Raw genomic sequence first — 26,964 nt, 5'->3', positions numbered from 1 at the left:
ATTAATTCCTTTATGTTGTCAGAGAGTATTTGTTTGAAGGCATGGAATAGAGAGAAGGGTTTCATTCTCAAGGGACTAGTAGGCCACAGGGAAAATGCAAGGTACTTATCTTTGCCAGTGCTTCCCAGATGGTATATCCTAAATACCAAATTCAATGTCTGGACACTGAGGTTTAGTTCTAAACCCTTCTATTGTTGTGGAAACAGAGAGATTCAATAAACTCATATGGAAGGCCAGGACTCAATAATAATTTTAGGAAGGAAAAATTTATTTATAACCGGCCGGGCTGGGGAATCTTTTCTGTTCAAAAACCCGATCCCCAAATAAGATTTTTGGATTCCTTTTATACAGAGGATGTAGGAGTGAAAAGTTAAAAGGTGCTTTGTTTGAGTGCTAGATAAGCTTGAGTTAAGCATATATTTCTTATATTCCAGGTAGACTTGAATTAATATATTTAGTTTGCATCCTTCCTGAATATTCAAAGTCTATAGAGCCTATGGCACTAAATTGGCTTTCTGGGACTGGAGTGGTTGGCATGGTTATGAAGGGCAGGGCTGCAGTTTATTGTTTGACACACACAGCCCAGGTAATTCATGAAGAGACGAGATGGACAGCCCCCACCCATAGCTCATATCACTATGATCTATGATTAATAAACACGATGATGATTTCATTTTTAATTCTTCTTGCTTTTATACTTTCAAAGCTTTTTCAGAACCATTCTTTTACTTTCTCCTCATAAGGATCTAATTAAGCAACTGCAGTTTATACACAGGAAAACTGAGTTCAAAGAGTGCCAAGCTACCAAAGAGCACTCTTTTGGTCAGAGGCAGAGCTGTGACCCAAAACCAGGATTTATGTTGTATGTTCACACCCCTTGCCTTCTCTCATGCCATCACCATCACCATTTCCCAAAGGGCTAGGTCTGACCAATATGTTATAATGAAGCCACCAGGAGCTGTCTACTGCTTATGTGTTTACTGAATGTATGGGAGAGGCTGGGCATATGCACAAACTGCTAAGCATATGTGCCTGGACATAAGTCACTTCTGTATTGTGATGGATGTAGGAAATGGGTCTTTTTATTAGAAGTTGTCCTATTTGGAGAGCGTATGGTTGCGTGAGGAAGCACCAAGGGATGAGGCTGGGAAAACTCACACAACTTTAATGCATACTCCTGATAAGGCTTGGCAACTGCTCTCAAAGAACTTTCCCTTTGACCAGGGGTCCTGTTGGGAAAGGGCAGAAACTCTGGCAAAAAGGATGAATCAGATGGAATCGCTGCTTGTTGAGTAGATCTGCTTAGGTTGTTAGTGTCCATAGAGTTCTTTCATCCCATGGTCTCGGCTAAAGAAGACAAAGGTAGTCCACCCCAGCCCCTCCCCGCACGAAGCAGCACCATCTCCCATCCTCCCTTAACATCCTTCTTTAAACCGAGTCTGAAGGATACCTGTGGACATCCCTCACTGGGAAGGAGGATACCATCCCAGTGGGGGATTTCAGGGGTTCCCCAGTTGCCTTTCTCTCACAAAGGGCTGAATTCCTTCCTGGCTGAAGTCCCAAAATTTGAGAAGTATTTCTTTAGGTTTCTGTTTTTCATTCCCATTAAATTACAAATGCATCAGGGAAAGGTAGCCCTTCAGACTGGCATTGGCCTGAAGGAGTAATGACTGATCTCTTCCTGGGGTAGAGAAGAACATTTAAGCCTTGGGTCCTCCCATGGTGAGTGTGGGAGAAGAGTACCTGGCCCTTGGCCTGATCACAGCTTCCCTGCTTCCCCTTAATTTATTAGTGCTGAAAGCAGAGATTGCTCTGCTCCCATAAAGTACTTGCTTGTCTGTGGCAACATAACAGAGATGGAGCAATATCAGTTTGATATTTGTCTGTGAGCTGATTTAATTTGAATTTAGAAATGCTTTCTGATCCAGCAGATAATTTGGTGTTTTAGAAAGAAAGTGTACGCATCCCCCACATCCTAGGTGGGTAGCCAAGGCAGCCCAAGTAGGATAAAACAAAACCCAACTCTATCTATAAAAAGTTTCCTATTTGGCAAGGCAGCGTTTCTGTCAAAAAGTTTTGCTCTTCAAATCTAAAGACCTACCTGCAGCATGACTTAAGGTGCATTTCAAGGTGAATAGCATTCTGGTGTATCACTGCAGGCTTTCCCCCCACCCTTCTATTCCTGAGCTGTTTTAAACTGCTCTGGAATTTCCAAATATCCTCTTCCTTCTCTTGATAGTCCTCTTTTTGACTTCTCAGCCCTCTTCAAGTAAGAAACAAAACTTAATAGAAAACTTGAAGGGTTGGGAGACAGAGAGGGGAAAGGTGAAAAAGAGCAAACTTGGTCATCATACCCCCTCTCACCTCCATCCACATGCCTGAAGTCCTGGTTTCACTAGGCAAAATCAAGGAAAACAGTGACATCTCCTTTCCTCAGAGTCAGTGGCTACAACCTCAGGTTTGAATCAGAGGCAATATGCTACCCATAAAAAAAAAAATGCTACCCATGCAAGCCAGAAGAATTAAGGACTAGGAGCAAGTCTGTGCTTGGGTCTGAAATGCTAACTCAGCAGACACTTGTGTATGTGGCTACCTTTGGTCTCAGAAGTGGCCTTTTTGGTGGGCACAAGTGACCCCATGAACATAGTCAACAAGTGCAATGGGTCTTTTCTCTTGGGCCCTGGGTCATAAGAACTGGACTGGCATCCAGGGGGGCGTTGTTCAGGACACTCTCGTCATACAGCTGCAAGCTATTGCGGGCAATCAGCTCCTTGGCCAAGAGCACGAAGACTTCGTCTATGTTCTTGGACTCCTTTGCAGATGTCTCTGCAACAGCGAGGAGCCTGTATTTCTCAGCCATTGTGCAGGCATCCTCAAACAGAACTTGCCGTTTTTCCCACAAGTCGGATTTGTTTCCTGGAAGTGAAGAATAAGCAAATACTCCGTTGAGTAAATTAATTTGGTTTCTTAAAATGAGCTTCAAAAAGAACACTTTAGTTCAGCAAGATGCCTACATGATTTCATTCACAAATAGTAACTAGGGCAAGTTTACTGAAATAAATCACTGATGAATGGAAATGAAAGCCACTATTTAAAAAAAAAAATTTATTTTGAAATAAATTTAAAGTTATTGCAAAAATAATACAAAAATAAAAGAGAACTCCAATATACTCCTACTCAGATAAATGGATTTACTGGCTTTCAACATTTTTCCACATTTGTTATATCTATCTATTGACTAGCTAGCTATGATCTACCTATAATTTTCTAAACATGGGAGATTAGGTTGCATACATCATAGTCAATTACCACTTAATATTTTCATGTCTGTCTCCTAAGGACAAGGATGTTCACTTATGTTCCCACATTAAGTGTAATTATCAAGATCAAGAAATTTAACACTGATATGAAGCATGCATTCTGTATTCCAATTTTTCAGTTGTCTCAATAACATCTTGTTGGGCATTTTCTCCTCTGTTATTAAATCCAGTCCAGGATCATATATTACAAGTAATTGTCATCATATCTTTAGTATCTCTTTTTTAGTTGTAGTAATACATAAACAACACAAAATTTTCCATTTCAAGCACTCCCAAGTATGAAATTCAGTAGCATTAATCACATTCACAGTGTTGTGCTACCCTTTCCACCATTCTTTATCATAACTCTTCCACCTCCCCAAACAGAGCCCTTCCACCCATTATTCATTACCTTCCCTTTCCCTCCTGCCACTGGTAACCCCTATGCTACTTTGTCTCTATGAAAATGCATATTCTGGTTATTTCATATAAGTGAAATCATACAATAGCTATCCTTTTTGTGTCTGACTTTTTTCTCTCTCTTTTTTTTAAGATTTATTTTTTATTTATTTCCCTCCCCTTCCCCGCCCCCCCACCCCTGCCCCGCTGTTGACTGCTCTCTGTGTCCATTCGCTGTGTGTTCTTTGTCTGCTTGCATTCTTGTCAGTGGCACCTGGAATCTGTGTCTCTTTTTGTTGCGTCATCTTGCTGCATCAGCTCTCTGTGTGTGTGGCGCCACTCCTGGGCAGGCTTCGCTTTTTTCACACAGGGTGACTCTCCTTGCAGGGGCACACTCCTTGTGCGTGGGGCTCCCCTACACGGGGGATACCCCTACATGGCATGGCACTCCTTGTGCATATCAGCACTGTGTGTGGGCCAGCTCACCACACAGGTCAGAAGGCCCCGAGTTTGAACCCTGGACCTCCCATATGGTAGCCAGAAGTTCTATCAGGTGAGCCAAATCCGCTTCCCTGACTTTTTTCTCTCAACATGATGTCTTCAAGGTTCATCCATGTTGTTGCATGTATCAGAAATTCATTCCTTTTTATAGCTGGATAACATTTCTTTGTATGGAAATACCACACACATTTTGTTTATCCATTCATCTGTAGATGGACACTTGTATTGTTTCCACCTTTTGGGCTATTGTGAATGAAGTAGCTATAAACACTCAGGTATAAATATTTGTCCAAGTCCCTGCTTTCAGTTCTTTTGGGTATATACCTAGCAATGGGACTCCTGGGTCATATGGTAATTCTATAATTTATTTTCTGAGGAAGTGCAAAACTGTTTTTGCACAGTGTGAGTGCACTATTTTCAATTCCCACCAGCAGTACATGGAAGTTCTTATTTCTCTGCATTTTCACCAACACTTATATTCTGTTTTGTTTTGGGTTTTTTAAATAATAGCCATTCTAGTGTGTGTGAAGTGGTATCTCATTGTGGTGTTTTGTTTTTAAGATTTATTTTATGTATTTCTCTCCCCTTCTCCATTGTCTGCTCTCTGTGTCCACTCACTGTGTGTTCTTCTGCATCTGCTTTGCATTATCCGGCGGCTACTGGGAAAATGCATCTCTTTTTTGTGGTGTCATCTTGCTGCGTCAGCTCTCTGTGTGCGGTGCCACTCCTGGGCAGGCTGCGCTTTTTCACACAGGGCAACTCTCCTTGCGGGGCACACTCCTTGTGCATGGGGCACCCCTACATGGGGGCACCCCTGTGTGGCACGGCACCCCTTGTGCACGGCAGCATTGTGCATGGGCCAGCTTACCACACAAATCTGGAAGCCCTGGGGATCGAACCCTGGACCCTCCATATGGTAGACAGGCACTCTATAAGTTCAGTAATGTCCACTTCCCTCATTGTGGTTTTGATTTGCATTTTCCTAATGGCTGATGGGGTTGGGCATCTTTTCACATGCTTATTGCCCGTTTGAATATCTTCTTTGGGTAAATGTCTATTAAAGTCCTTTGCCCATTTAATGTGTTGTTTGTCTTTTTGTTTTTGGGTTGTAGGAGTTCTTTACACAATCAGAATATTAACCCCTATCAGATATGGTTTCTAAATATTTTCTCCTATTCTGTAGGTTGTCTTTGCACTTTCTTGATAATGTCCTTTGATGCACAGAATTTTTAAATTTGTTGAAGTTCAGTTTATCTGTTTTTTTCATTTGTTGCTCGTGCTTTTTGTGTAGTCTAAGAATTCATTCCTAATACAAGTCCTGGAGATATTTCCCTATCTTTTATTCTAAGAATTTTTTAGTTTTAGCTTTTATATTTTGGCTGCTGATCCATTTGGGGTTAATTTTTGTACAAGGAGTGAGGTTGGTGTCCATTTTCATTCCTGTACACGTAGATAAATGATTTTCCTAGCACTGTTTATTGAACACACTATTTTTTCTCCATTGTGTGGACTTGTCAAAAATCATTTGGCTGGGAAGCAGGTGTAGCTCATTGATTGAGCACCTGCTTTCCATGTATGAGGTCCTGGGTTTAATCCCTGGTGTCTCATTAAAAAAAAAATCATTTGGCCTTAGATATGTAGGTTTATTTCTGAAGTCTCAGTTTTTTTCCATTGGACTATATGCTTTTCCTTGTGCCAGTACCAACACTGTTTTGATTATTGTACCTTTGTAATAAGATTTGAATTTGGACAATATGAGTCCAATTTTTTTTTTCAAGATGGTTTTGGCTGTTTGAGGTCCCTTGCCTTTCCTTATGAATTTGAGGATTATCTTTTCCATTTCTGCAAAAAAAAGTCTGTTGGAATTTTTATTGGTTGGAATGCATTGAATCTGTAAATTGCTTTGGATATTATTAACATCTGAACAATATTAAGTCTTCCAATCCATGAGGGTGGGATATCTTCCCATTTATTTAGGTTTTCTTTAATTTTTTTCAGCAATGATATATAGTTTGCTATGCACAAGTACTTTATAACCTTGGCTAAATTTGTTCCTAGATATTTGAAACCTCTGTCTTAATTTACTCTTCTGTAAGATCTTTAGGAACTGCAAGTTACAGTCCAGAGGTTTGTGTTTCATTGACTTGGACAAGTGGAGCTGCTGTAGTCTTTGAAGGGGTTTTCACTCCTCCCTTCCAAATCTGACATGATATAGACTGTGCCAGAGTGTCTCTCTCAGTCTTCTCTCTTCTTCCTTCAAATCTGATTCTTCTTGTCATTTTTCTTTTCCCAAACTATGAAGTGTCACCTCGCTGAGATGATTGTGATCAGGGTTTATTGGATTTATATAATAAAGGGCTCAGTCCTGATACAATAAAATGCATAGGTTTTAAGTGTACAGTTCAATGAGTTTTGACAAATGCATTTGCCCCTGTAACCAAGATAGAGAACATTTCCAGTTACTCTAGAATGTTCAATGAAGGGTTTTAAAAGTATGGCCTATGATTGTAGAAGGAAAGGCACCCCATCTCTTTATCTACTCCACTTCAATTCCTATATTAATCAAAGCATTTGACTGACTTCTCTGAGGTAGGAATCTAAAGGTAAATTACTTATAGGACTTACTCTACCAGACATCAAGATTTATTGCAAAGCTTCAGTAATTAAGACAGGCTTGCATTTCTGGATAGACAAAGAGACCAATGTTTCTCAGCTTGTTTTTCATTACTATCCCCACAAGGAGCTTTTTTAATCATTGTGGGATTAAAGAGTATGGAAGGAGGGAAGCAGATGTGGCTCAAGCAACTGGGCTCCCAACCACATGGAAGGTTCCGGGTTCAGTTCCCGGTGCCTCCTAGAGAAGGCGAGCTGACGTGTGGGCAGGCACACTGAGCTGAAACAATAAGATGATGCAACAAAAGAGACACAAAGAGGGAAGATAATAAGAGACAAAACAAACCAGGGTGCTGAGGTGGCTCAGGTGATTGAGCTCTTCTTTTCCCTATGGGAGGTCCAGAGTCTGGTTGCTGGTGCCTCCTAAAGAGAAGACAAGCAGACACAGAGAGACACAGCAAATAGACATAGAGAGCAGACAATGACTGCAAACAATGTGTGTGTGTGATAAATAAATAAAATCTTTTTTAAAAAAAGCATGGAAGATGCTAATCATTCCTTCCATGACATTTTTGAAAACTTTGTTTGGGTCAATTAGAGTTTCAGAGGAAGTTGCAAAATAAAAATAGGGAAGTCCTGTATATATTTTTCCCCAACCATAACATCTTGCATAACTGTGGTACAAAATCACAACCAGGAAATTGACATTGATACAATCTATAGAGTTTAAGCAGATTTAACTAGTTATATATTCACTCATTTGTGTGTGAGTGTGGGTGGATGTAGGCTCTGTCTACCCAAACCCTCACAGATGGCAAGTACTTCGTTTTCCATTCTCTAATTTTATTATTTCCAGAATGTTATACAATTGGAATCATATTGTAACCTTTTGTAATAGACTTTTTTTTTTAAACCTGGCATAATTCCCATAAGAGTCATCCAAGTTGTTGCAAATACAATAGTTGTTCCTTTTTATTACAAAGTAGTATTCCATGGTATAGATGTACCATAGTTTGTGTAACCATTCACCCAAGAAGGATGATATTTGTTGCTAGTTGTTACTTGTAGAGCTACTATGAACATTTGTGTACAGATCCTATGAAATCTGAATACCATAGATATAATGTATATCTGACCCTTTGGAGAGCCACAAACCATTGTAATATCTAAGTTGGTGTGGTTTTTTTTTTCTTTGCCTCCAAGAGAGTATATGAAGTAGATCAATGGAATAGAATAAAAAGCTCAGGAAAAACCCATGAATATATGTACAGTTTACAACAAAGATGGCACCATGGAACAGTGCAGAACCTTTTTTAGTGAATGGTACTGGGACAATTAATTGGATCTTTCTATGAAAAAAAAATTTTTTTGCACCTACCTCTAACCATACACCAAAATCAATGCCAGGTGAATTTTAAAGATATATTTATTTATTTATTTATTTATTTCTCTCCCTTTTCCCTCTCCTCCCCCCAGTTGTCTGCCCTCTGTGTCCGTTTGCTGTGTGTTCTTCTGTGACCACTTCGATCCTTATCAGCGGCACTGGGAATCTGTGTTTCTTTTCTTTTTGTTGTGTCATCTTGTTGTGTCAGCTCTCCGTGTGTATAGCGCCATTCTTGGGCAGGCTGCTCTTTCTTTCGCCCTGGGCGGCTCTCCTTACAGGGTGCACTCCTTGCTTGTGGGGCTCCCCTATGTGGAGGACACCCCTGCGTGGCACAGCACTCCTTGTGTACATCAGCACTGCGCATGGGCCAGCTCCACACAGGTCAAGGAGGCCCGGGGTTTGAACCGCGGACCTCCCATGTAGTATTTGGATGCCCTATCCATTGGGCCAAGTCCGCTTCCCCCAGGTGAATTTTAAATCTAAATGTTAAAGATATAACAACAACCACCACAACAATAAAGCTTCTAGAATAATGTAAGAATATTTGATGACTTCATTTGGGCAAAGATTTTCTAAGTAGAACTGACAAAGCGTTAAGGAAAACATTGATGAATTGATTTATATTAAAATCAAGATATCTATTCTCAAAATCTGCTAATGAGAGAGTGGAAAGGTAATCCCTGGTGGAAGACAGTTTTCTTCAACACATATAAGTGAAAAGGGTTCAGACCTCCTTGAAGAGAACCTACTGCAGGGAGGTAGATGACAGAGAGCCCAACTGGGACACCATCATGCTAATGCAGAGACCATGCTTTCCCCAGGCTGCTCCCAACCAGTGACTGAGCACAGTGGGAACCCTAATGCAGGCCCATTCCTGTAGGATGTTGGCTTAGTCTGTCAGGCCACTTTAGCTCAAGGACACCCTGTCGACTGAAGGAAACTTTCTTGGAACTGCACTGCAGCCTGAGGCTCTTCCCACCCAACCCTCCTCCTTCCCCCTTCTCTTTACAGGAGTCACACATGCATCAAGGCTGAAGGCTCTCCCTGCTAACTGTTGCTTCTTGCCTTTAGCCCTCACAGTCACTTCTGCCAATCGATCTCTTGTATGCCTGTCTAATCTTGTGCTGGCATCTGCTTCCTGGAGGGCTTGAACTGACACAGACTCATTTCTAGAATATATAAGATATGCCTAGGAATCAATAAGAAAAAGACAAATAGAAAAATGGGCATGAGATTTGAAGAACACCTCACAAAAGAGAATGTCCAACTAGCTGACAAACACATGAAAGGTACTCAAGCTCATTAATTAATAAGGAAATGCAAATTAAAACACTAGAGATATCCTGACACATTTATCAAGATGGCTAACATGAAAAGAAGTCATAAAACCCAAGTTTGGGTAAGGATGTAGAACAACTGGAACTCTCATACACTCCTGATGGGAGTATAAAGCAGAACAATTTTGGCAAATGGTTTGAGATTCTCTACTAGATTTGGAGATATGCATGACCATGCAGTTCTGATGCTTAACAGAAATGTGTGCACAAGATGTTCATAGCAGCAGTCTGCTTAATTGCCTCAAACTGGAAACAACTCAAATGTTCATTGACAACAGAATGGAGAGAGAACTTTTAGCGTGTTCCTATAAGGGAATATTCTGCAAATTATACAAAAGAATAAATTACAGCCACGTGAAGCAACATGGATGAAACTCATAATGTCAAAGAAAAGTTTAGACAAGACATTCTGTATGATTCCATTTATATAAAGTTCAAAAATAACAGCAAAATGAAAATACAGTATTTAGGGATTTGTGTGTAGGTGGTAAAATGATAAAGAAAAGCAAGGAAATGATTACTGTACAAATCACACCATGCTTATCTTTGGAGGAGGAAAAGAATAATTTAACAGGGGTGTGAAGGGGAATTTGGTTAGGGTGTGTGGCAATAATCTCTTTCTTGACCTGTGTGGTGGTTACACAGGTGTTCCTTTTGTGATAAGTCAAGGTCTTGTGTACTTCTCTTTATATTTGTTATTACGTCCTAATAAAAAAAGAGTTAAAGAACCCTTTCCCACAGTTACCAACCTGCTCAGTGATAAAGCTAGATTTAGGTCATAATTATTCCCCAATCAGATTAAATCCAGAAACATTTTCCGTTGACATGACCATATCCTGGTACTGTGGAGGAGGTTGAAAAATGGTCTACAAAAGATTTCAAGTCCTAATCCCTGAAGCCTGTTACCTTATATGAAAATAGGGTCTTTGTAGGTGAGATTAAGGCAATGATCCTGAGATGGGGAGATTAGTCTGTATTATCCAGATGGTCCCCAAATGCAATCCTATGTATCCTCATAGAGGGAAGCAGAAGGAGACTTGACTACACACCGAGGAGAAGGGGATGTGAAGAAAGAGGTAGAGGTTGGAGCAATGTAGCCACAAGCCAAGGAATGCCAACAGCCATCATAAGCTGCAAGAGGCAGGGGCCAGATTCTCCTCCACAGGCCCCAGAGGGAAGGCAGCCTTGCCACATCTTGTTTTCAGTCCAGTGATACTGATTTCAGACTTCTGGTCTCCGGAACTGTGAGAAAATAAATGCCTGCTGTCTGACGCCACCCAGTTTATGGTAAGTTGTGGCCACAGGAAACAAATACAGATGCCTTCAAGAGAACTGTAAAAGAACTATGAGGTTTAAGCTTGGGACAAAGTCTCAGAACTCTGCTCCTAGAAGAAAAGTGTGAGGGCCCCTTGGTGAAGGAAGGGATGTTGTGGAAGTAATGTTGTGGGAATAGGAATGCCCTGAGGCAGGAATCTAAACTGCCCAGCTGCACGGCTGGCTCTGATCCTGGATTCTGGGCTGGGGTGCACTGGTTCTGACTTTATGACCTGTCCCTTCCAGCACACCAGATTCCCAGGACTGACTGTACCCTGTCCAGCTGCCCAGCAGCAGGTGGATGCACACTGCAGGATGAGCCAGGCCCCATGGGTGGGACTTGTGCTTGCTAAGTGTACCTGTCAGGTACCACAGAAGGGACAGAGATGAAAAGCCTTGCCCAAAAGGAAGGGGTTCTTCACCTGGTTAGGGAGGCAAGAGACATTAAATAGCTATAAAGAATTTAACAATCCAAGACAGGCCAAGGAATAAGATATGCTAAGGACCAGATGAATAGGACAAGTTCTTGGTAGTACAGGTCCATTTCCCAGTTCTGAACAATGTGAAAACACTTTTTTTTTTGGTAATTCATTTGACAGTGAAATTTGACCTAATCTGGTTATGAAGTTTTTATTTATCCTGCTTTGTATTACTATTCATACACTGCCAAAATATTAATGCATTTTATCTTGGGATATTGTCCCCGATCTTGCTTGGAGTATTTCAGAATGCACCTTTCTAAAATCTGACAAACTCTAAACTCTGAAATACTTGGCCCTAAGGGATTCTGTTGAAGGACTCTGGGCCTGTAAACATAAGAGAAATTCAAGTAGAAGGTTTGGCTGAGATTCCAAGGTGACAAATATCAGATGTCCAAGTAAGTTGAGATGGCACGCCCAGTATGACTTTCATAAAGAAGTTGGCTTTGGGGAGCCAATGTAGCTCAGTGGTTGAGTGCCTGCTTCCCATGTACAAGGTCCTGGGTCAATCCGTAGTACCTCCTTAAAAAAAAAAAAGTTGGCTTCTGAACACCTTACCCTTACCCTGATGGAGCATATAAAAGAGTTACGAATGGTTTTCTTTGGAGAGACCTATAGATGGGCTGTGACTTTTTTCCCCCTTCTAAGGCAGAGGAATGGTGGTTTCCTGGCTCTCACCTAAAGCCTGCTGACAGGACCTGACCTCTCTGAGAGCTTGATGTATGTGCTCTGCAGTTGGGGGTGTAGTGAATGGTGTTTAATGTCTAGCTGGAAAAGCTCACAGATGAGAGACGAATGGCCAGCTCTTCCCCCTGGAGGTGGCTGCTGCATTGGGATTGGCCTCACTCCCAGAGTTTGTTGGGACAGAGGATGGATGAGTGTTTCCTGCCTGTGATGGTTAGGCTATTGTGTCAACTCATCCAGGTAATTGTGCCCAGTTGTTTGGTCAAGCAAGCCCTGGGCTAACTGTAATACAAGGGCATCTCCAGAGGGTCAGAGAGAGAAGTTAGGGAGGGGAGAAAATGGGCATGAGAAAAAGATGAGAAGCCAGCCAACACTCTTTCCCAGGCCCTAGCTAGGGAGGAGGAGAACTCTAACCTTTGAATGAGGACTGAAGTGTTGTTATGGGATTTCTAAAAACAAATCAATTTTACTGATACATATTACGGGACTTAATAGATCTATTTGGAAGAATGGTTTATGTCACCTAAGAAGACAGAAGTCTCAGGACTCCTTGGTATTCGTCTGGGACAGGGAAAGAACTTACTCTTCCCTTGAGCAAATTTAAATGGATAGTGAAAAAGTTGTATCCCACAAGTCCCAGTCTTTCTTGTTCAGCAAAATGATTACATTCAAAATTCAGATGGGAAGCCGGATGTGACTCAAGCAATTGAGCTCCCACCTACCACACGGGAGGTCCTGGGTTTGGTTCCCAGTGCCTCCTAAAGAAGACAAGCAAGACAATGAGCTGACACGACAGGCAGGCGTGGCGAGCTGACACAAGAAGATGATGCAACAAGAGACACAAGGAGGAAAACAATGAGAGACACAACAAAACGGGGGTGGAGGTGGCTCAATGATCAGGCGCCTCCCTCCCACAGTGGAGGTCCTGGGTTCAGTTCCCAGTGCCTTCTAAAAAAAGATCAGCACACAGCAAACGCAAACAATGAGAGAGTGGGGAGAAATAAATAAATCTTAAACAAAAAAATTCAGAGGCAGAGTCACCTCCAGACTAGTTTGAGTGACCACATGATTTATCATCCGATCTGGAACACCATAAAATGATTTATTGAGGTGAAATTCACGTAACATAAAATTAACAATTTTAAGCTGGGACACTTTTGAAAGTGAAAGGGGTGCGATTAATAATTACCCTAGGTCAACAGGCATAAGCCAGGACTGTCTCAGCCCAGGCAAACTAAGATGTCTAGGTCCTAAGCAAGAGGGTTTGGACTCTCTCTGTTTAAGATGTAGCCCTTGTAACATTAAAAAAATAAAGACAAAAAAATAAATAAAAATTAAAAAAAAAAAGATGTAGCCCTTGGGCAAGGCTTTGAAAGAAAGGTGGAATTTGCCCTAGTGGGAAAGAAATGGAGGACACTTTGTGTTATGAGGCTAAGCAAATGCTGGGAGGGCAAGGATGTGCCAGTTGTCTGCAGAGGACATGCCAGTCTGCCTGGATGGGCAAAGGTTCCCATGCTGGAGGAGTGGAAATGTAGAGACAGTTCTGGAAAGTCAAAGGGATTCTGGTAGAAAGGGAAGTACTAACAAACGAGTTGGACTGAAACACAGGTGATACAGGTGGCCTGCTGATATATTAACAAACTCAGGAAAACCTCTCTATTATGCACAGCTCTCCACATAGGAACAGATCATAAACTGAGTCCCTAAGAAGAATGTAAAATTTATCCACAATGGCCAAGGAGACAGTCCTGGCTTCTTTAATCCATTTATGTTTCCTGCTGGATTAAATCTCTCTCCACCTTTTTTCATGAAGATTACTTTATTGAAGAGTGCTACATTCTCTTAAATGCCAGCAACTTCCATTAAGCAAAAGGGAGCTATGCTCCACTTATTCCTCCTAATTTAGCACAGCATTCAATCACATTCTTTCAGTTACCTAGGCTACTGTTCTCCCAAAGCTGTTACTCTTGACATTCATTCAGAAATATTCACTGCGCCCCTGTTTTGTGCCATGGATAGGTATTGGGGATATAGTAGCAAAACAGAGAGAGACACATCTCTGCTCTCACAACATTGATAATTTGTGAGGTAAGAAATGTGCAGTTACAATACAAATGATAGTGATCAAGGAAATACAGGATGCAATGGGAGCACAAGCTGGGTGCTAGTCCAGTTTAGGAGGAATCAGCAATGTCACTGAAGGAAGTGACATTAAAAGAGCAGCCTGAAACCTAAGCAGGACTTAGCCATGTAAAGGGGGCTGAGGTTGTTGGGAGTAGGTGAAGGATTACAAGGACTGTTTTACCCACGGGAACAACATGAACAAGCTTCTGGAAGCCAGAACAATGAGCAAGGTGCTTTGGGAAACATGGAAAGGAGTGTGGCCAGTTCCTGAGCTGCAAGCCTGGGAGTGTTAAGCCATGAGGCCAGGGGAGGAGAGCAGGGTGAGGCCGCCCAATATCTGTGAACCTCAGCAGTTGGTTTGCACCTTAGCTCAAGGGCATTCTAAATAGAGGGACACTGCACAGGATCCCAGCTTCTGGTGAATGGGTGGAGGAACAGAACAAGTCAATATACAGTGATCTCTTTGAAGACTGGAGTCATTTGTTTGGTGATAAAGTGGCTGCAAGGGGCTGGGAATATACTTTGGAGAGAGAAAGAGACATTCGTATGAAGAAATGTAGAAATAGAAGAGGGAATTATAGTGAAAGGGACAGGGATGCCTCCATGAGGGAATAACAATTTCATTTTCTGGATCAAGGCTAGGGGCCACTGAGAGAAAAAAGGAAGACCTGTTCTGTTAGTCCTCAGAATTGGATGTATCATGAAGTGATAGACCGGGGATGTGTCCAGATCCATCTTTGAGGACATTTCTAGAACTATTTAAGAAGTTGGGGTGGGGGGGAGTAGATGTGGCTTAAGCAGCTGGCTCCCACCTACCACATGGGAGGTCCTGGGTTTGGTTCCCAGTGCCTCCTGGAGAAGAGGAGCAAGACAGCGAGCTGGTGCGACAGGCAGGTGTGGCAAGCTGATACAGCAAGATGACACAGTGAGGCAACACAACCAAGAGACACAGTGAGGAAACACAATGAGAGACACAACAAACAGGGAGTGGAGGGGGCTCAAGCAATTAGGCACCTCACTCACACATGGGAGGCCCAGGGTTCAGTACCCACTGACTCCTAAAAAGAAGATAAGCAGACAGCAAGTGCAAACAATGGGAGGGGTGGGGAACAAATAAATAAGAATAAATAAATCTTTAAAAAAAAAAAGAAGTGGGGGAGGAGTAGATGTGGCTCAAGCAGTTGGGAGCCTGCCTACTACATGGGAGATCCCAGGTTCAGTTCCCTATGCTTCCTAAAGAAGATGAGCAAGAACAGCAAGCTGATGTGATGAGCTGGTGCAGCAAGCTGACACAATGAGGAAACACAATGTGAGACACAAGCAGGGAGTGGAGGTGGCTCAAACAATTGGGCGCCTCTCTCCCACATGGGAGGTCCTGGGTTCAATTTCTGGTGCCTATAAAAAAAATAAGCAAGGAGTAGACACAGAGAGCACACAATGAACAGACACAGAGAGCAGACAGAAGAGTGCAAACAGTGGGGATGGGGGGAAATAAATTAATAAATCTTAAAGAAAAAAGTGGGGTTGTGGTAAAAGGCAGACTAGAGTGTAAATACCAAGAAAACTTTGTGAGATTCATAGAAATCCTCCCACTTCTTGGCATTTGTTACCCTTCTCTGCCCCATCTGTGTCCCCAGAATAACTGGTAGTTAAGAGTGGGTGCGGAGATGGGTGTGGTGGTGGAGGAGATAGGGAGGGGAAAGCCAGCAAGGAAGGCTGTGGGTTGAGAAAGGGTGAGTCTTCCAAAGGCAGCCCAGAGAGGAGGGGGACCCCACAACAGCGCAGCTACCCACTGCAGGCTTAGAGGCCGCCCAGAGGAAGAACACCTTCCAGAGTTTTCTAGGAAGCAAGTAGGTTTAGTGGAAAAGGAATCCAGTCCGCCTTCCTGGGGAAACATAAGTGCAATGAGAACTACTTCATTCCCCCTAGTGAGATGCTTTTCAAACTGATTCTACCCTTCTCTGGGTGCTACTATGGATGGGATTTCCTTTCACTCACAGAGGTGGTGGGAAATCTCTCCCTGTCTGCTCAGCTCTCACCCACTGGGCCTCTGAGACCCCTGTACACCATAGCAGAGTTCTCTCATCTTTGCTCTACCAAGAAATAATAACAGCTTCCATTTATTGAGTTCTCAGCTGTGTGCTAAACGCTTCATATATGTTATTCAATCCTTTCAACACAACACTTTGAAGCATTACAGCTTTATAGATGAGAAAGTGGAAATTTAGAGAGGGTTAGACTAGTGCAAGTTCAGACAGGAAGAAAAAGGGAGATGTGAACCCAAATCTGCTTGACTCCAAAGTCCAGGCAGTAGTAGACAAAGGCATGGCTTAAATCAGAGCCTCAGGGTACTTTGGGTGACAGGGCATAATGAACTACTGGAGAAGAGTTGGAGGGGAGTCAAACTCAGTGGGGTCTGGAATCCAAACCGACCCGGTCAAATCTTGCCTCTCTTATCAGTAACCAAATGCCCTTGGCCAGTTACTTCATCTCTAGATACCTTGTGTTCCTGATTTGGGAAATGCCGATAGTTAGAGTTATCTACTTCTTAGGATTGTTGTGAGGACTGAGTCCTTAGAAGAGTGCTTGGAACCTTGTATTTAATAAAAATGCCCTGTTATTATTATCTTCCTAGCACCTATCCTGGAGCCACAGATGGGCTCACTGCAGCAGAGTGCACCAGCCCCTCTCACACTGCTGAGAGTAGGCCCTCTTCAACACACGCAGCTGCTGCAAAGAGTTTTGGAAACCTTGGTGAGCTTCCTGTTCCCAGCTTTGCAGAAGTGGAGGTTGAAAAGAAATACAGGCTCCTTTCATGGTCAGTTTTTTTGTTGTTGTTTTTTTTAAGATTTAATTTATTTTATTTCTCTCCCCTTCCCCGCTCCCCCCCCACAGTAATCTGCTTTCTGTGTCCATTCACTGTGTATTCTTCTGTGTCCACTTGTATTCTTGTCAGCGGCATGGGAATCTGCGTTTCTTTTTGTTGCGTCATCTTGCTGTGTCAGCTCTCCATGTGTGCGGCGCCATTCCTGGGCAGGATGCACTTTTTTTTGCACTGGGCGGCTCTCATTATGGGGCTCACTTCTTGCGTGTGGGGCTCCCCTATGGGGGGTACACCCCTGCATGGCACATCACTCCTTGCGTGCATCAGCACTGCGCATGGGCCAGCTCACCACACAGATCAGGAGGCCCTGGATTTCAACCTTGGACTTCCCATGTGGTAGGCGGATGCCCTATCCATTGGGCCAAATCCGTTTCCCCGTGGTCAGTTTTTAATACAAAAATTTCTGGTTCCCAAGGGGACATTTTTGGCAGAAAGTTAAAGAGAGGTGTCCTTTCACCCCTTCCCAAAAGAGACAAGTCATCCTCCATGTGGACGCTCCCTGCATCAACTTGCTTTTCTGGTTTCTGTCCTGTGGGAAAGACACAGAACCTCTGAAAGAAAGGGTTACTAAATTTGGGGGGCAGCAGACTGTGGAGTCTCGGGTTTTGGGTGTGATGTAGCAAGAAGGGGTGAGCCCCATCTAGGCTCTTAGAATGGCTTTTTATTTGGGGGGGGCAGGGATTGAACCTGGGACCTTGTAAGTGGGAAGATGGCACTCAACCACTGAACCACAGTGGCTCCCCTAAGTTGGTTTTTTTCATTTGTTTGTTTTTTGTTTGTTTGTTTTTGGGAGATATGAGGAACTGAACCTGGGACCTCCCAAGTGGGAAGCAGGTGATCAGCTGCTTGAGCCACATCTGCTCTCCAGAATGACTTAAAAAAAAAAAAGATTTATTTATTTTCCACTCTTCCCCTCCTCCTGCCCTGCTATTTTGGCTGTCTGTGTTGTCTTCTCTTCTCATTTTCTCTCCTTTCTCTCCTCTAGGATTCACCTGGATTCAATCCTGGAGACCTCTGATAGGGAGAGAGGTTCCCTGTTAATTGTGCCACCTCAGTTCCTGGTTTCTGCTGCGCTTAACCTTGACTCTCCCCTTGTCTCTCTTTTGATGCGTCATCATTTTGCTGTGTGACTCACTTGAGTGGGGCACTGGCTCACCACGTGGGCACTCGCATAGGCATTGGCTTGATGCATGGGCACAGTTTCTCTTCTTCTTTTTCACGAGGAGGCCCCAGGGATCAAACCCAGGTCCTCTCATATGGTATGTGGAAGCTCTATCACTTGAGACACATCCGCTTCCCCTAAGAGTGGATAGGGCGTCTGTCTACCACATGGGAGGTCCGTGGTTCAAACCCCGGGCCTCCTTGACCCGTGTGGAGCTGGCCCACGCGCAGTGCTGATGCGCACAAGGACTGCCCTGCCACGCAGGGGTGTCCCCCGTGTAGGGGAGCCCCACGCACAAGGAGTGTGCCCCGTAAGGAGAGCCGCCCAGCGCCAAAGAAAGTGCAGCCTGCCCAGGAGTGGCACCGCTCACACGGAGAGCTGATGCAGCAAGATGACACACCAAAAAGAAATACAGATTCCTGTGCCGCTGACAACAACAGAAGCGGACAAAGAAGAACACGCAGCAAATAGACATGGAGAACAGACAACCGGGGTGGGGAGAAGGGGAGAGGAATAAATAAATATATAAATCTTTAAAAAAAAAAAAAGAAGTAGAATGAGTTACAAAGCAACATTCTCAAATCTGTGAATAAGGCAGGGGCTAGAATAAGAGTCAAAACAGCAAAGAGAGAAAAATAACAAATCCATCCTGGCGTCATAATAACAATAATAGATGTGCTAGATGTGTCAATAGCATGCAAACACCAATGCCTTCTTCTAAGGGAAACAGCCCATGCACAGCCTGTGACTTGACTGTCTCACTCCCTTGGATCCCAGCCAGTTGGTCCCAGGTGGCACCTTACACCAGGCGAGCCCATTCTCAGGCTGGGCAGCAGCCTGGGCCATGCTTTGCCGTGAAAAGAAGAAATGGACAAATTCTCTTCCTGAGGAAAGTAAGCTCATAGATACTTGAAGGAGGGAGTTTAGTAGCAGGAGCAGGCATGGCATGACACTTTGAGAGGATCCATAAGGTAGAGTCCAGGTGTGAGAGAGTGTGACAGGCCCAAGTTATCCTGTATGTAAGAAGCAGCTCTCAGGTAGAGAATATAGATACTAAGCAGAGGGCAAGGAGGCTGGTTTCCAGTGGGACAAGCAGGGAAGGCTAGAGTGTGGTCCTTGGTCAAAGCCTGAGGCAAGGTTCCTCAGGTTCTTGCTTTTCCAGTGGCTTGGCTCTCCTGGGGTTCCTGCTTCTGCTGGGTTTTGCTTGGCTTTTCCCAAGTCCCATGGACTTGTACCCTTGCTATAACCTTCTATTATTTGAGGCAATATGGATGCATTCGTTCCTTTAAACAAAGGAACCCTCTAGAAACAAATCCTCTTCTTTGTTGAGTACTTAATATGTGCCAGGTGCTGCTAACCACTTGGTATACATTATTTCATTAAATCTTTACAATTCCATTACGTATTAGTCCCGTCTTATAGAAAAGAAAACTAAGGCCCAGAGGATAACTTGCCAGTGACCTGCGATATAGCTACCAATGTATCAATAATAAAGCCATTAAATGTGGTATGTTTAGCTCTTTTCACTTGGTAGCTGGCTGGCTAGACTAGTGCTTTTCAGACTTTGATCAATATATGAATCACTCCAGGAGCCAGGAAGAATGAAGATTCTGATTCAGTAGGTCTGCAATGGGGCTCGAGATCTTGCAATTTTAACAAACTCCAAAGTGATGTTGATGCTGCTGGTCCATGGACCACACTTTAAGTATCAAAGGCCTAAACTGACTTGCCAAAATGAAGCTGCCAACTGGTAAACCGTAATGCACTTGGAAGGGAGTGTAACCAAGAGTTAAGAATAAACCAATAATTATGATTATGGAATCACTACATATAGATGCTTTTTTACCTTCTAATATATTGTAGAATGCCAGAAGTAAATACCTGAAATTATTGAAATTCACTGAACTAGAACCCAGATGCCCTGATCTTTGATAATGATGGTAAAACTATATAACCTTAATTGTGCGATTGTAAAAAACTCATGACTGGCCCTGCTTGTACACCCTCCTGTTTTATAACTTTGGAGTCTTATGATCACTAGACAGTGCCCTAATCTTTATTAATGAAGAAACTTGAGTCAGCCCAGAACTAACCCACCTCCATTCCTTCTCTATCTTACTAGACAGCGCTTGATCTAGCCAAAATAGCTTAAACCTTAATCTATAAGTGACCTATACCTCAGTATAATACTAAAAATCACACCCATCCTCATATCAAGACAGCCATTTTCTTACATACGTTCTGTGTCTAGGCATGCAATCAATCTGCCATGCTCAATAATTACATCATCTCTAATTTCATCATCTCAAGCCACTGTACTCATTAGCATATACCTGCCTGTCTTTAAATACTATAAAACTATCTGAATTACTTCAGTTTAGGGAGACAGATTTTAGGCCAATGGCCATTTGATCTCCTGCTTTGTGCTTAGCAATAAAATCTCCGAGACCCTGTTGTCTCAGAAATTGGTCATTTGAGCGCATCAGGCAGAGACCTCCACACCCCAAACACACACTTTGCTCACTAACAGGAGGAAAAGTTAACTCTGCTTGCTAAAACTATGGAGAAATGACAGAAAAACTACACTCTTCTGAATGTACTATTAAAAGATTGCTTACATTTCAAGGTGAAGTTTACTTCATGTAAGCTGAAGTTCCTGTAATTTTGATGTTGGTTTGGTAAGGCTTGCTTAAGATCTTAAAAGGTGTATAGTAGTCCTTCAAAGGCAGTCAGTCACATTTAGCTGAATGGCTCCCTTGGGGATTTGGAGCCACCTGACTCCCTTGACATCAGGCTACAGCAATATCTCCTGTGGGATCTACACAAACCATGTATGCCACAGTCACCTGGGGTGCTGCTTCAGATACCTGGGCCCACCCCAGATGGCATGAATAAGAAACTGTAGGGCCATCTTGGATTCTACATTTTTAACAAGTTCACCTACCCCTATTCTCATTCTCAAGTGAATGTGATGGGGATTACTGGGCAAGATGCTTTCTGAGGTCCTCTCCATTGCTCATACTTTTATGATTTTATGTTGCTGTGCCATCAAAAACATCAAAGGCTGAGTGCCAGCAAGTGATCTTGTAAAGAACATTAAATGCTTTGAAAATGCCGTACCTATCAGCATAATGACCAAGTTAGCTGCTCCATATTTTTCTAACTCGTGAATCCAGTGAGGCACAGACTCCAACGTGGACATCCGGGTGAGGTCGTAGGCGATGATGGCAGCATGGGCACTGCGGTAGTAGCTTTTGGTGATGGTTTGGAAGCGCTCCTGGCCAGCGGTGTCCCACACCTGCATCTGGAAAAGGATGGGAAAGAGAATCTGTATTGGGAGTTCCCACTTGATGGGAACTTCCAACACCAAGTCACCTTAAAAATACAGTTTCTTGGGTCTCACTTCTAGATCTTCAGGTTCAGTAGGTCTGGACTCAGGGCCAGGAATCTATTTTTTCATCTGGTTCCTGGGTAATTGGATGTGCTTTCCTGTTTGGGAACCACTGCTTAAGGCAAGCTTTAGTTAGAGGGGAGGACCAGTTTTGTCTACAGGTGTTGTGTTCTTTCGACTGCTCACTTCGGGCAGCCTTTTTCCAGATTTTAGGGTTCACCTTTTTACTATGCCGATTGATATCAGTATTAGCAAAGGCAAGAAGATTAGCTGAGCAGTTTTATTATTTTGTTTTTAACTTTTTATTTTGAAGTAATTCCAACATATCCTCCACATAGATCCCCAGATCCATCAAATTTTAACATTTTGCCACAATCAGCTGTTTTGTTTCTAAATGACCACTGAGACTGTTCATGTTTGGGAGTGTCTCATAATAATAACTGCTAAATTAAGAACCAAAGCAGTGGCACCAATTTATATGCCCTCCAAACTGTGCATGAAAGTACCTGTTTCCTCATACTTTCACTATTTAAAAATTTAAAAAAATTTTTTTTGAGGTACTGGGGCTGGGGATTGAACCTGGGACCTCATATGTGGGAATCCGGTGCTCAACCATTGAGCCACATAGGCTCCCCTGAGGTTTGTTTTTTTCTTTTTTTTCCTTGCTTGTTTGTTGTTTGTTTGTTTTTAGGAGGCACCAGGAACCAAACCCAGGACCTCCCATGTGGGAAGCAGGTGCTCAACAGCTTGCATCACATCTGCTCCCCCAAATTTATTTATTTATTTATTTTTAAAGATTTATTTTTATTGATTTATCTCCTTCCCCCCCCCCCAGTTGTATGTTCTCTGTGTCCATTTGCTGTGCACTCTTCTGTGACCACTTCTATCCTTATCAGTGGCACCGGGAATCTATGTTTTTTTTGTTGCATCATCTTGTTGTGTCACCTCTCCGTGTGTATGGCACCATTCTTGGGCAGGCTGCACTTTTTTTGCGTTGGGTGGCTCTCCTTACGGGGCACGCTCCTTGCGCGTGGGGCTCCCCTACGTGGGGGAAACCCCTGCATGGCACGGCACTCCTTGCGCACATCAGCACTGCACATGGGCCAGCTCCACACGGGTCAAGGAGACCCAGGGTTTGAACCGCGGACCTCCCATGTGGTAGGTGCATGCCCTATCCATTGGGCCAAGTCCACTTCCTAAAATTAATTTTTTTAAAGACAGTCTTCAAACACAAAACCAGAATGATTAGACGAATGAACCCTCATACAGATTCATACAATGAACCTGAATACAGATTCAATATTTATCATGAATTTACCACTCTGGTGATTTCTTTGCAGTGTTATTTTAAAGCAAATCCAAGATGTCATGTCATTGCATTTTTTTTTTTTTAAGATTTATTTATTTCTCTCCCCTTCCCCCTGTTGTCTGCTCTCTGTGTCCATTTGCTGTGTGTTCTTCTGCATCTGCTTGCATTATCCGGCCACACTGGGAAATTGCATCTCTTTTTTTGTTGTTGCGTCAGCTCTCCGTGTGTATGGTGCCACTCTTGGGTGGGCTGTGCTTTTTTCATGTGGGGCGGCTCTCCTTATGGAGTGTACTCCTTGTGCTTGGGGCACCCCTATACAGGGGCACCCCACGTGGCACGGCACTCCTTGCGTGCGGCAGCACTGCGCATGGGCCAGCTCACCACATGGGTCAGAAGGTCCTGAGGATCGAACTCTGGACCCTCCATATGGTAGGCAGACGCTCTATTGGTTGAGCCTCGTCCGCTTCCCATGTCATTTCATTTTTATATCAATATTCATTTCTATAAAATGTATATTTCCTTATATAACCACAATGCCATTATTATACCTAATATCAATTTTAATAACTTTTTGATCTAATTCCCAGATCAAAATAAAAATTTCCTGGTTGTCTTCCAAAAAAATTTTTTTTACAGTTTTTGTGTTTTATTCTTAAAGTCCAGATCTAAATAAGGTCCATTTATTACATTTTCACCAACAGTTTTTGATCTTTTCTAATCAAATAGGTAAAAGATAGTATCTCACTACTACTTGAATTTGCACTTCTTTAGTTATGAGTGAAGATGGGCTTCTTTACATTCTCACTTAAGTTTATGATCTAGCTCTTATAATATTTGTGAAATAGCAGTTTTTGTCTAATCTGTGAATTGCCCACTTTCTGTATTTGGTTGTTAGTCTTTCTCTTAGATATTTATCAGAGCTCTTTTCACACTAAAGAAATTGGCTCTGTCAGTCCTATGTTTGCAAATATTTCTTTTTAGTTTATCATTCATTTTTTTGGTATTTTTTGACAGTGTAGAAACCTTGACCTTTATATAGTTAGATTTAACAGTATTTTCATTTATGGCTTCTGGATTTGCCTCTTAGGTAGAAAGGCTTTTTTTCCCATTCCACTATGATAAAAAAAAATTCTCCATGTTTTTTTCTGGTAAAACATTTAAATCTTTTATCCCTCAAGCATGCATTTTGGTATTAGGAACTCTGGCTAACAAGGCAGAGCCAACCTCAGTTCTCCCTCTAACCTTCACTTTCTTGCCATTGATCTCAAGGGAGCGCACAGCGAAGTCCACTCCAATTGTGTTCTGCCGTGTCACTGTGTAGACGCCGTATTTGAAATGCTGCACCACACATGTCTTCCCCACATTGGAATCCCCAATGAGGATAATCTTGAACAAATAGTCAAAGTGTTCATCTGTTGCCCAGGCTGAGCTGGAGAACTGCATGGCTCTTGCCAACTAGAATAGACCTAGGAAGAAAAGAAGGAATTCAGCATCTCTTTAGGGAGCACCTACCAGGTACCAGACACTCTTTCAGGCACTGGGGATCAATAGGGAACAAGACACAGTGAGGGGAAGCGGACTTGGCCCAGTGGTTAGGGCGTCTACCTACCACACGGGAGGTCCGCGGTTCAAACCCCAGGCCTTCTTGACACATGTGGAGCTGGCCCATGCACAGTGCTGATGCGCGCAAGGAGTGCCGTGCCACGCAGGGGTGTCCCCACGTAGGGGAGCCCCACGCACAAGGAGTGCGCCTCGTAAGGAGAGCTGCCCAGTCCGAAAGAAAGTGCAGCCTGCCCAGGAGTGGCACCACACACATGGAGAGCTGACGCAACAAGATGACGCAACAAAAAGAAACACAGATTCCTGTGCCACTGACAACAACAGAAGCGGACAAAGAAGAAGATGCAGCAAATAGACATGGAGAACAGACAACTGGGGTGGTGGGGGAGGGGAGAGAAATAAATAAATAAATCTTTAAAAAAAAAAAAGACACAGTGAGCTCACTACGTTCGTAGTGCTAACATCCTCATAGGAAGAAGACTCTAATTACTGGTCATATAAGTGGGAATTGCCCCTCACAAGCCTACACCTGCCCTAGGTGGATTTACATTACTTTTGGGATGCCCTCAAAATTAAGGGGTTCTACTTTTTTTCTCTGCTGGGCCTAGTACTGGGTCAACACTGTCAGATTACAGCACTGACTGAACCCCTAAGTGATTAAGACTAGATGTTCCATACTCTGCCAGTGTCCAGAGGGCAAGGGAGTGTCAGAGGAATTGCCCTGCAGTTGTATTTTACTTTGCATTAAGGCAGTTAGAGGACGTGCCAATCTGTTTTCCTATTTATGTTTCATTTGGGGAGGAAGACTCCCAAATACCAGAAGACTGAACGTCCAGGCAACCAGGAACATGGACCAACAAGATTTGACCAAGAAAATAGTTTAGGGAAGAATAATATGGCCTTTTTATTCTGGCTGGCACCTAATTTTTTTTTTACAGGAATTAGGATTTTGAAAGTGTTCAAAATTAAAACTGGTTAAAATGCTTATGGAAATGCTTTACTACATTCTTAGGCTGGAAAAAAAAATTAAAGGTTTCTAATGACAGTGGTTCCCAAACTAACTGATTATTAGAATTACCTGGGAAGATCACTAGAAGTATACATTCCTGGAGCCTATCACAGACCCATGAAATATGTTTTTTAAAAAAACCATATTCCCCAGGAGATTCTGATGACCAGGTAGATCTGGGAATCATTGATCAACACAGTCTCCTGAAACTTTATTCCCATCTTTGGTAGGATGCTTAATATCTATCTATGCTTAAATATCTATCTATGCTTAAATGTCTTTGATCAGGAAGAGCTCATTATCTCCTGAAAAATTCTGTTTACATCTGGTAGCTCTAACTCTTACAGGTTTGAAATCTCTCCACCTGGGGTTTCCCTCTGTTGACCCTAGTACCATGCACTGCCCTAAAACAAGTCAAATTTCTCTTTTACATTATAGCTCTTTAGTTCTTTGAAGCAGCAGGGAAGTCTTCCTAGGCCCTTCAATTATTCTTTATGCAATGTTGTTCTAAGTCTCCTCATTATCATCATAATAAGTGAAATCTTATTCCATCTGATTATTAAATATGATGTGCTACAAATGGCTCATGCTTTATAACACCCTACTTCATTTCCCCCTGTTGAAATCTTTGCTTTTCTCTAAACTCATAGAAAAGGACAAATCTTATATCGTCACACAAATTAAATTGCACATAAATATCCAATCTGTAAGTAAAAACCCAGGGTTTTAAACAGATGAAAAAGGATCTCACATCTTTCTTGGACCCCTCTAAAATCATTTATGGCTAAATTATCCAGCAGACAAGAGACAATCATGGTAGGGGTGGGATGGGGTAGGGGGATATTGGGGATCTCTGTATGGGGTTTGTATTATTTTTGTAATTGTCCTGTAAGTTTGTCCTAGAAATATTTAAAAATAAAAAGTTAAAAAGAAAATTTAACAAATGACAAACTAGTCTCCCCGACATCTGGCTTTTCATCTAAAGAAAGCCATTCTACTTCCGGTATCCTGGTATAAATTCGAGCTGAAACTTTACATCTACTTCTCTGCCCGACACCCCCCACCAGTAAGTCTTTAGGGTTTCCATAAAAAGCTGTCTTTAACTCGCCCTATGTACCCTGCTATAACAAACAGACAATGGCCACCCATCCCAAGCCCCTCCATCCCAATTTCTGTTTTCCTGGCTCACCTGTTGCTTAGCAGTCTTGCTGTCTCACCTCCACTAGCAGGTAGTTGCTTTTTCTCTTTGTTTCCCTTTACAGCTCTCGGTGCCCCTTTTCCTCCTGCCTCACTCGCTGCGCGGTGGGAACTGGAGTTCTGTGCCAGGTGTCAGGTTCAGCAGCTTGAGAAAGTGAAAGGAAACTGCAATCCCTCCCACCTCCCCTGAGGCAAGGGCTGCCACAGGGCACAAAGCTCTAGGTTAGGTGCTGGCCAACACACACCAAGTCAGCTTTCCCACCAGCCACGAGCCTAGCAACAAGCCAAAAGCAAAAAGAGTAGGTGGTTAACTCAACC

General features: G+C 42.8%; 2 protein-coding genes across 3 annotated transcripts in view; one reads left to right on the top strand and one right to left on the bottom strand.

The window, feature by feature from the left end:
- Positions 1-247: 247 nt before the first annotated feature.
- On the bottom strand, positions 248-26,791 carry RAB19 (RAB19, member RAS oncogene family). 2 transcript variants are annotated; one of them, XM_004452434.5, is made up of 4 exons: positions 26,639-26,791; positions 24,123-24,346; positions 21,301-21,484; positions 248-2,916 (listed from the first exon to the last, which is right to left on the bottom strand). In XM_004452434.5, the coding sequence occupies exons 2-4, from the start codon at positions 24,321-24,323 to the stop codon at positions 2,648-2,650; spliced, it is 654 nt and encodes a 217-aa protein (XP_004452491.1). In that variant the 5' UTR covers positions 24,324-24,346; positions 26,639-26,791; the 3' UTR covers positions 248-2,647. The 2 variants fall into 2 exon arrangements, with proteins under 2 accessions (XP_004452491.1, XP_023442857.1); XM_023587089.3 differs by having other exon boundaries at positions 26,667-26,754.
- The window catches only part of SLC37A3 (solute carrier family 37 member 3), a 117,010-nt gene continuing 106,815 nt past the window's right edge, over positions 16,770-26,964 (top strand). The window contains exon 1 of the mRNA XM_058297469.2: positions 16,770-16,952. The gene's annotated coding sequence lies outside the window, so the exon portion shown is untranslated. The remainder of the gene's footprint in view (positions 16,953-26,964) is intronic.

This window comes from Dasypus novemcinctus, chromosome 5 (genome assembly GCF_030445035.2).
Source record: "Dasypus novemcinctus isolate mDasNov1 chromosome 5, mDasNov1.1.hap2, whole genome shotgun sequence".
Lineage (NCBI taxonomy): Eukaryota > Metazoa > Chordata > Mammalia > Cingulata > Dasypodidae > Dasypus > Dasypus novemcinctus.
The sequence above is the reverse complement of the archived record's forward strand: the minus strand, read 5'-3'. Positions and strand labels throughout refer to the sequence as shown.

Coding starts and splice junctions, on each gene's coding strand:
- RAB19 (XM_004452434.5), bottom strand. CDS start 24,323: ATGCAGTTCTCCAGCTCAGCCTGGGCAACAGATGAACACTTTGACTAT. Junction 21,485..24,122: donor TCAATGGCAAGAAAGTGAAG/GTTAGAGGGAGA, acceptor ATCCTTTTCCAG/ATGCAGGTGTGGGACACCGC. Junction 2,917..21,300: donor CTTGGTCATTATGCTGATAG/GTACGGCATTTT, acceptor CTTCACTTCCAG/GAAACAAATCCGACTTGTGG.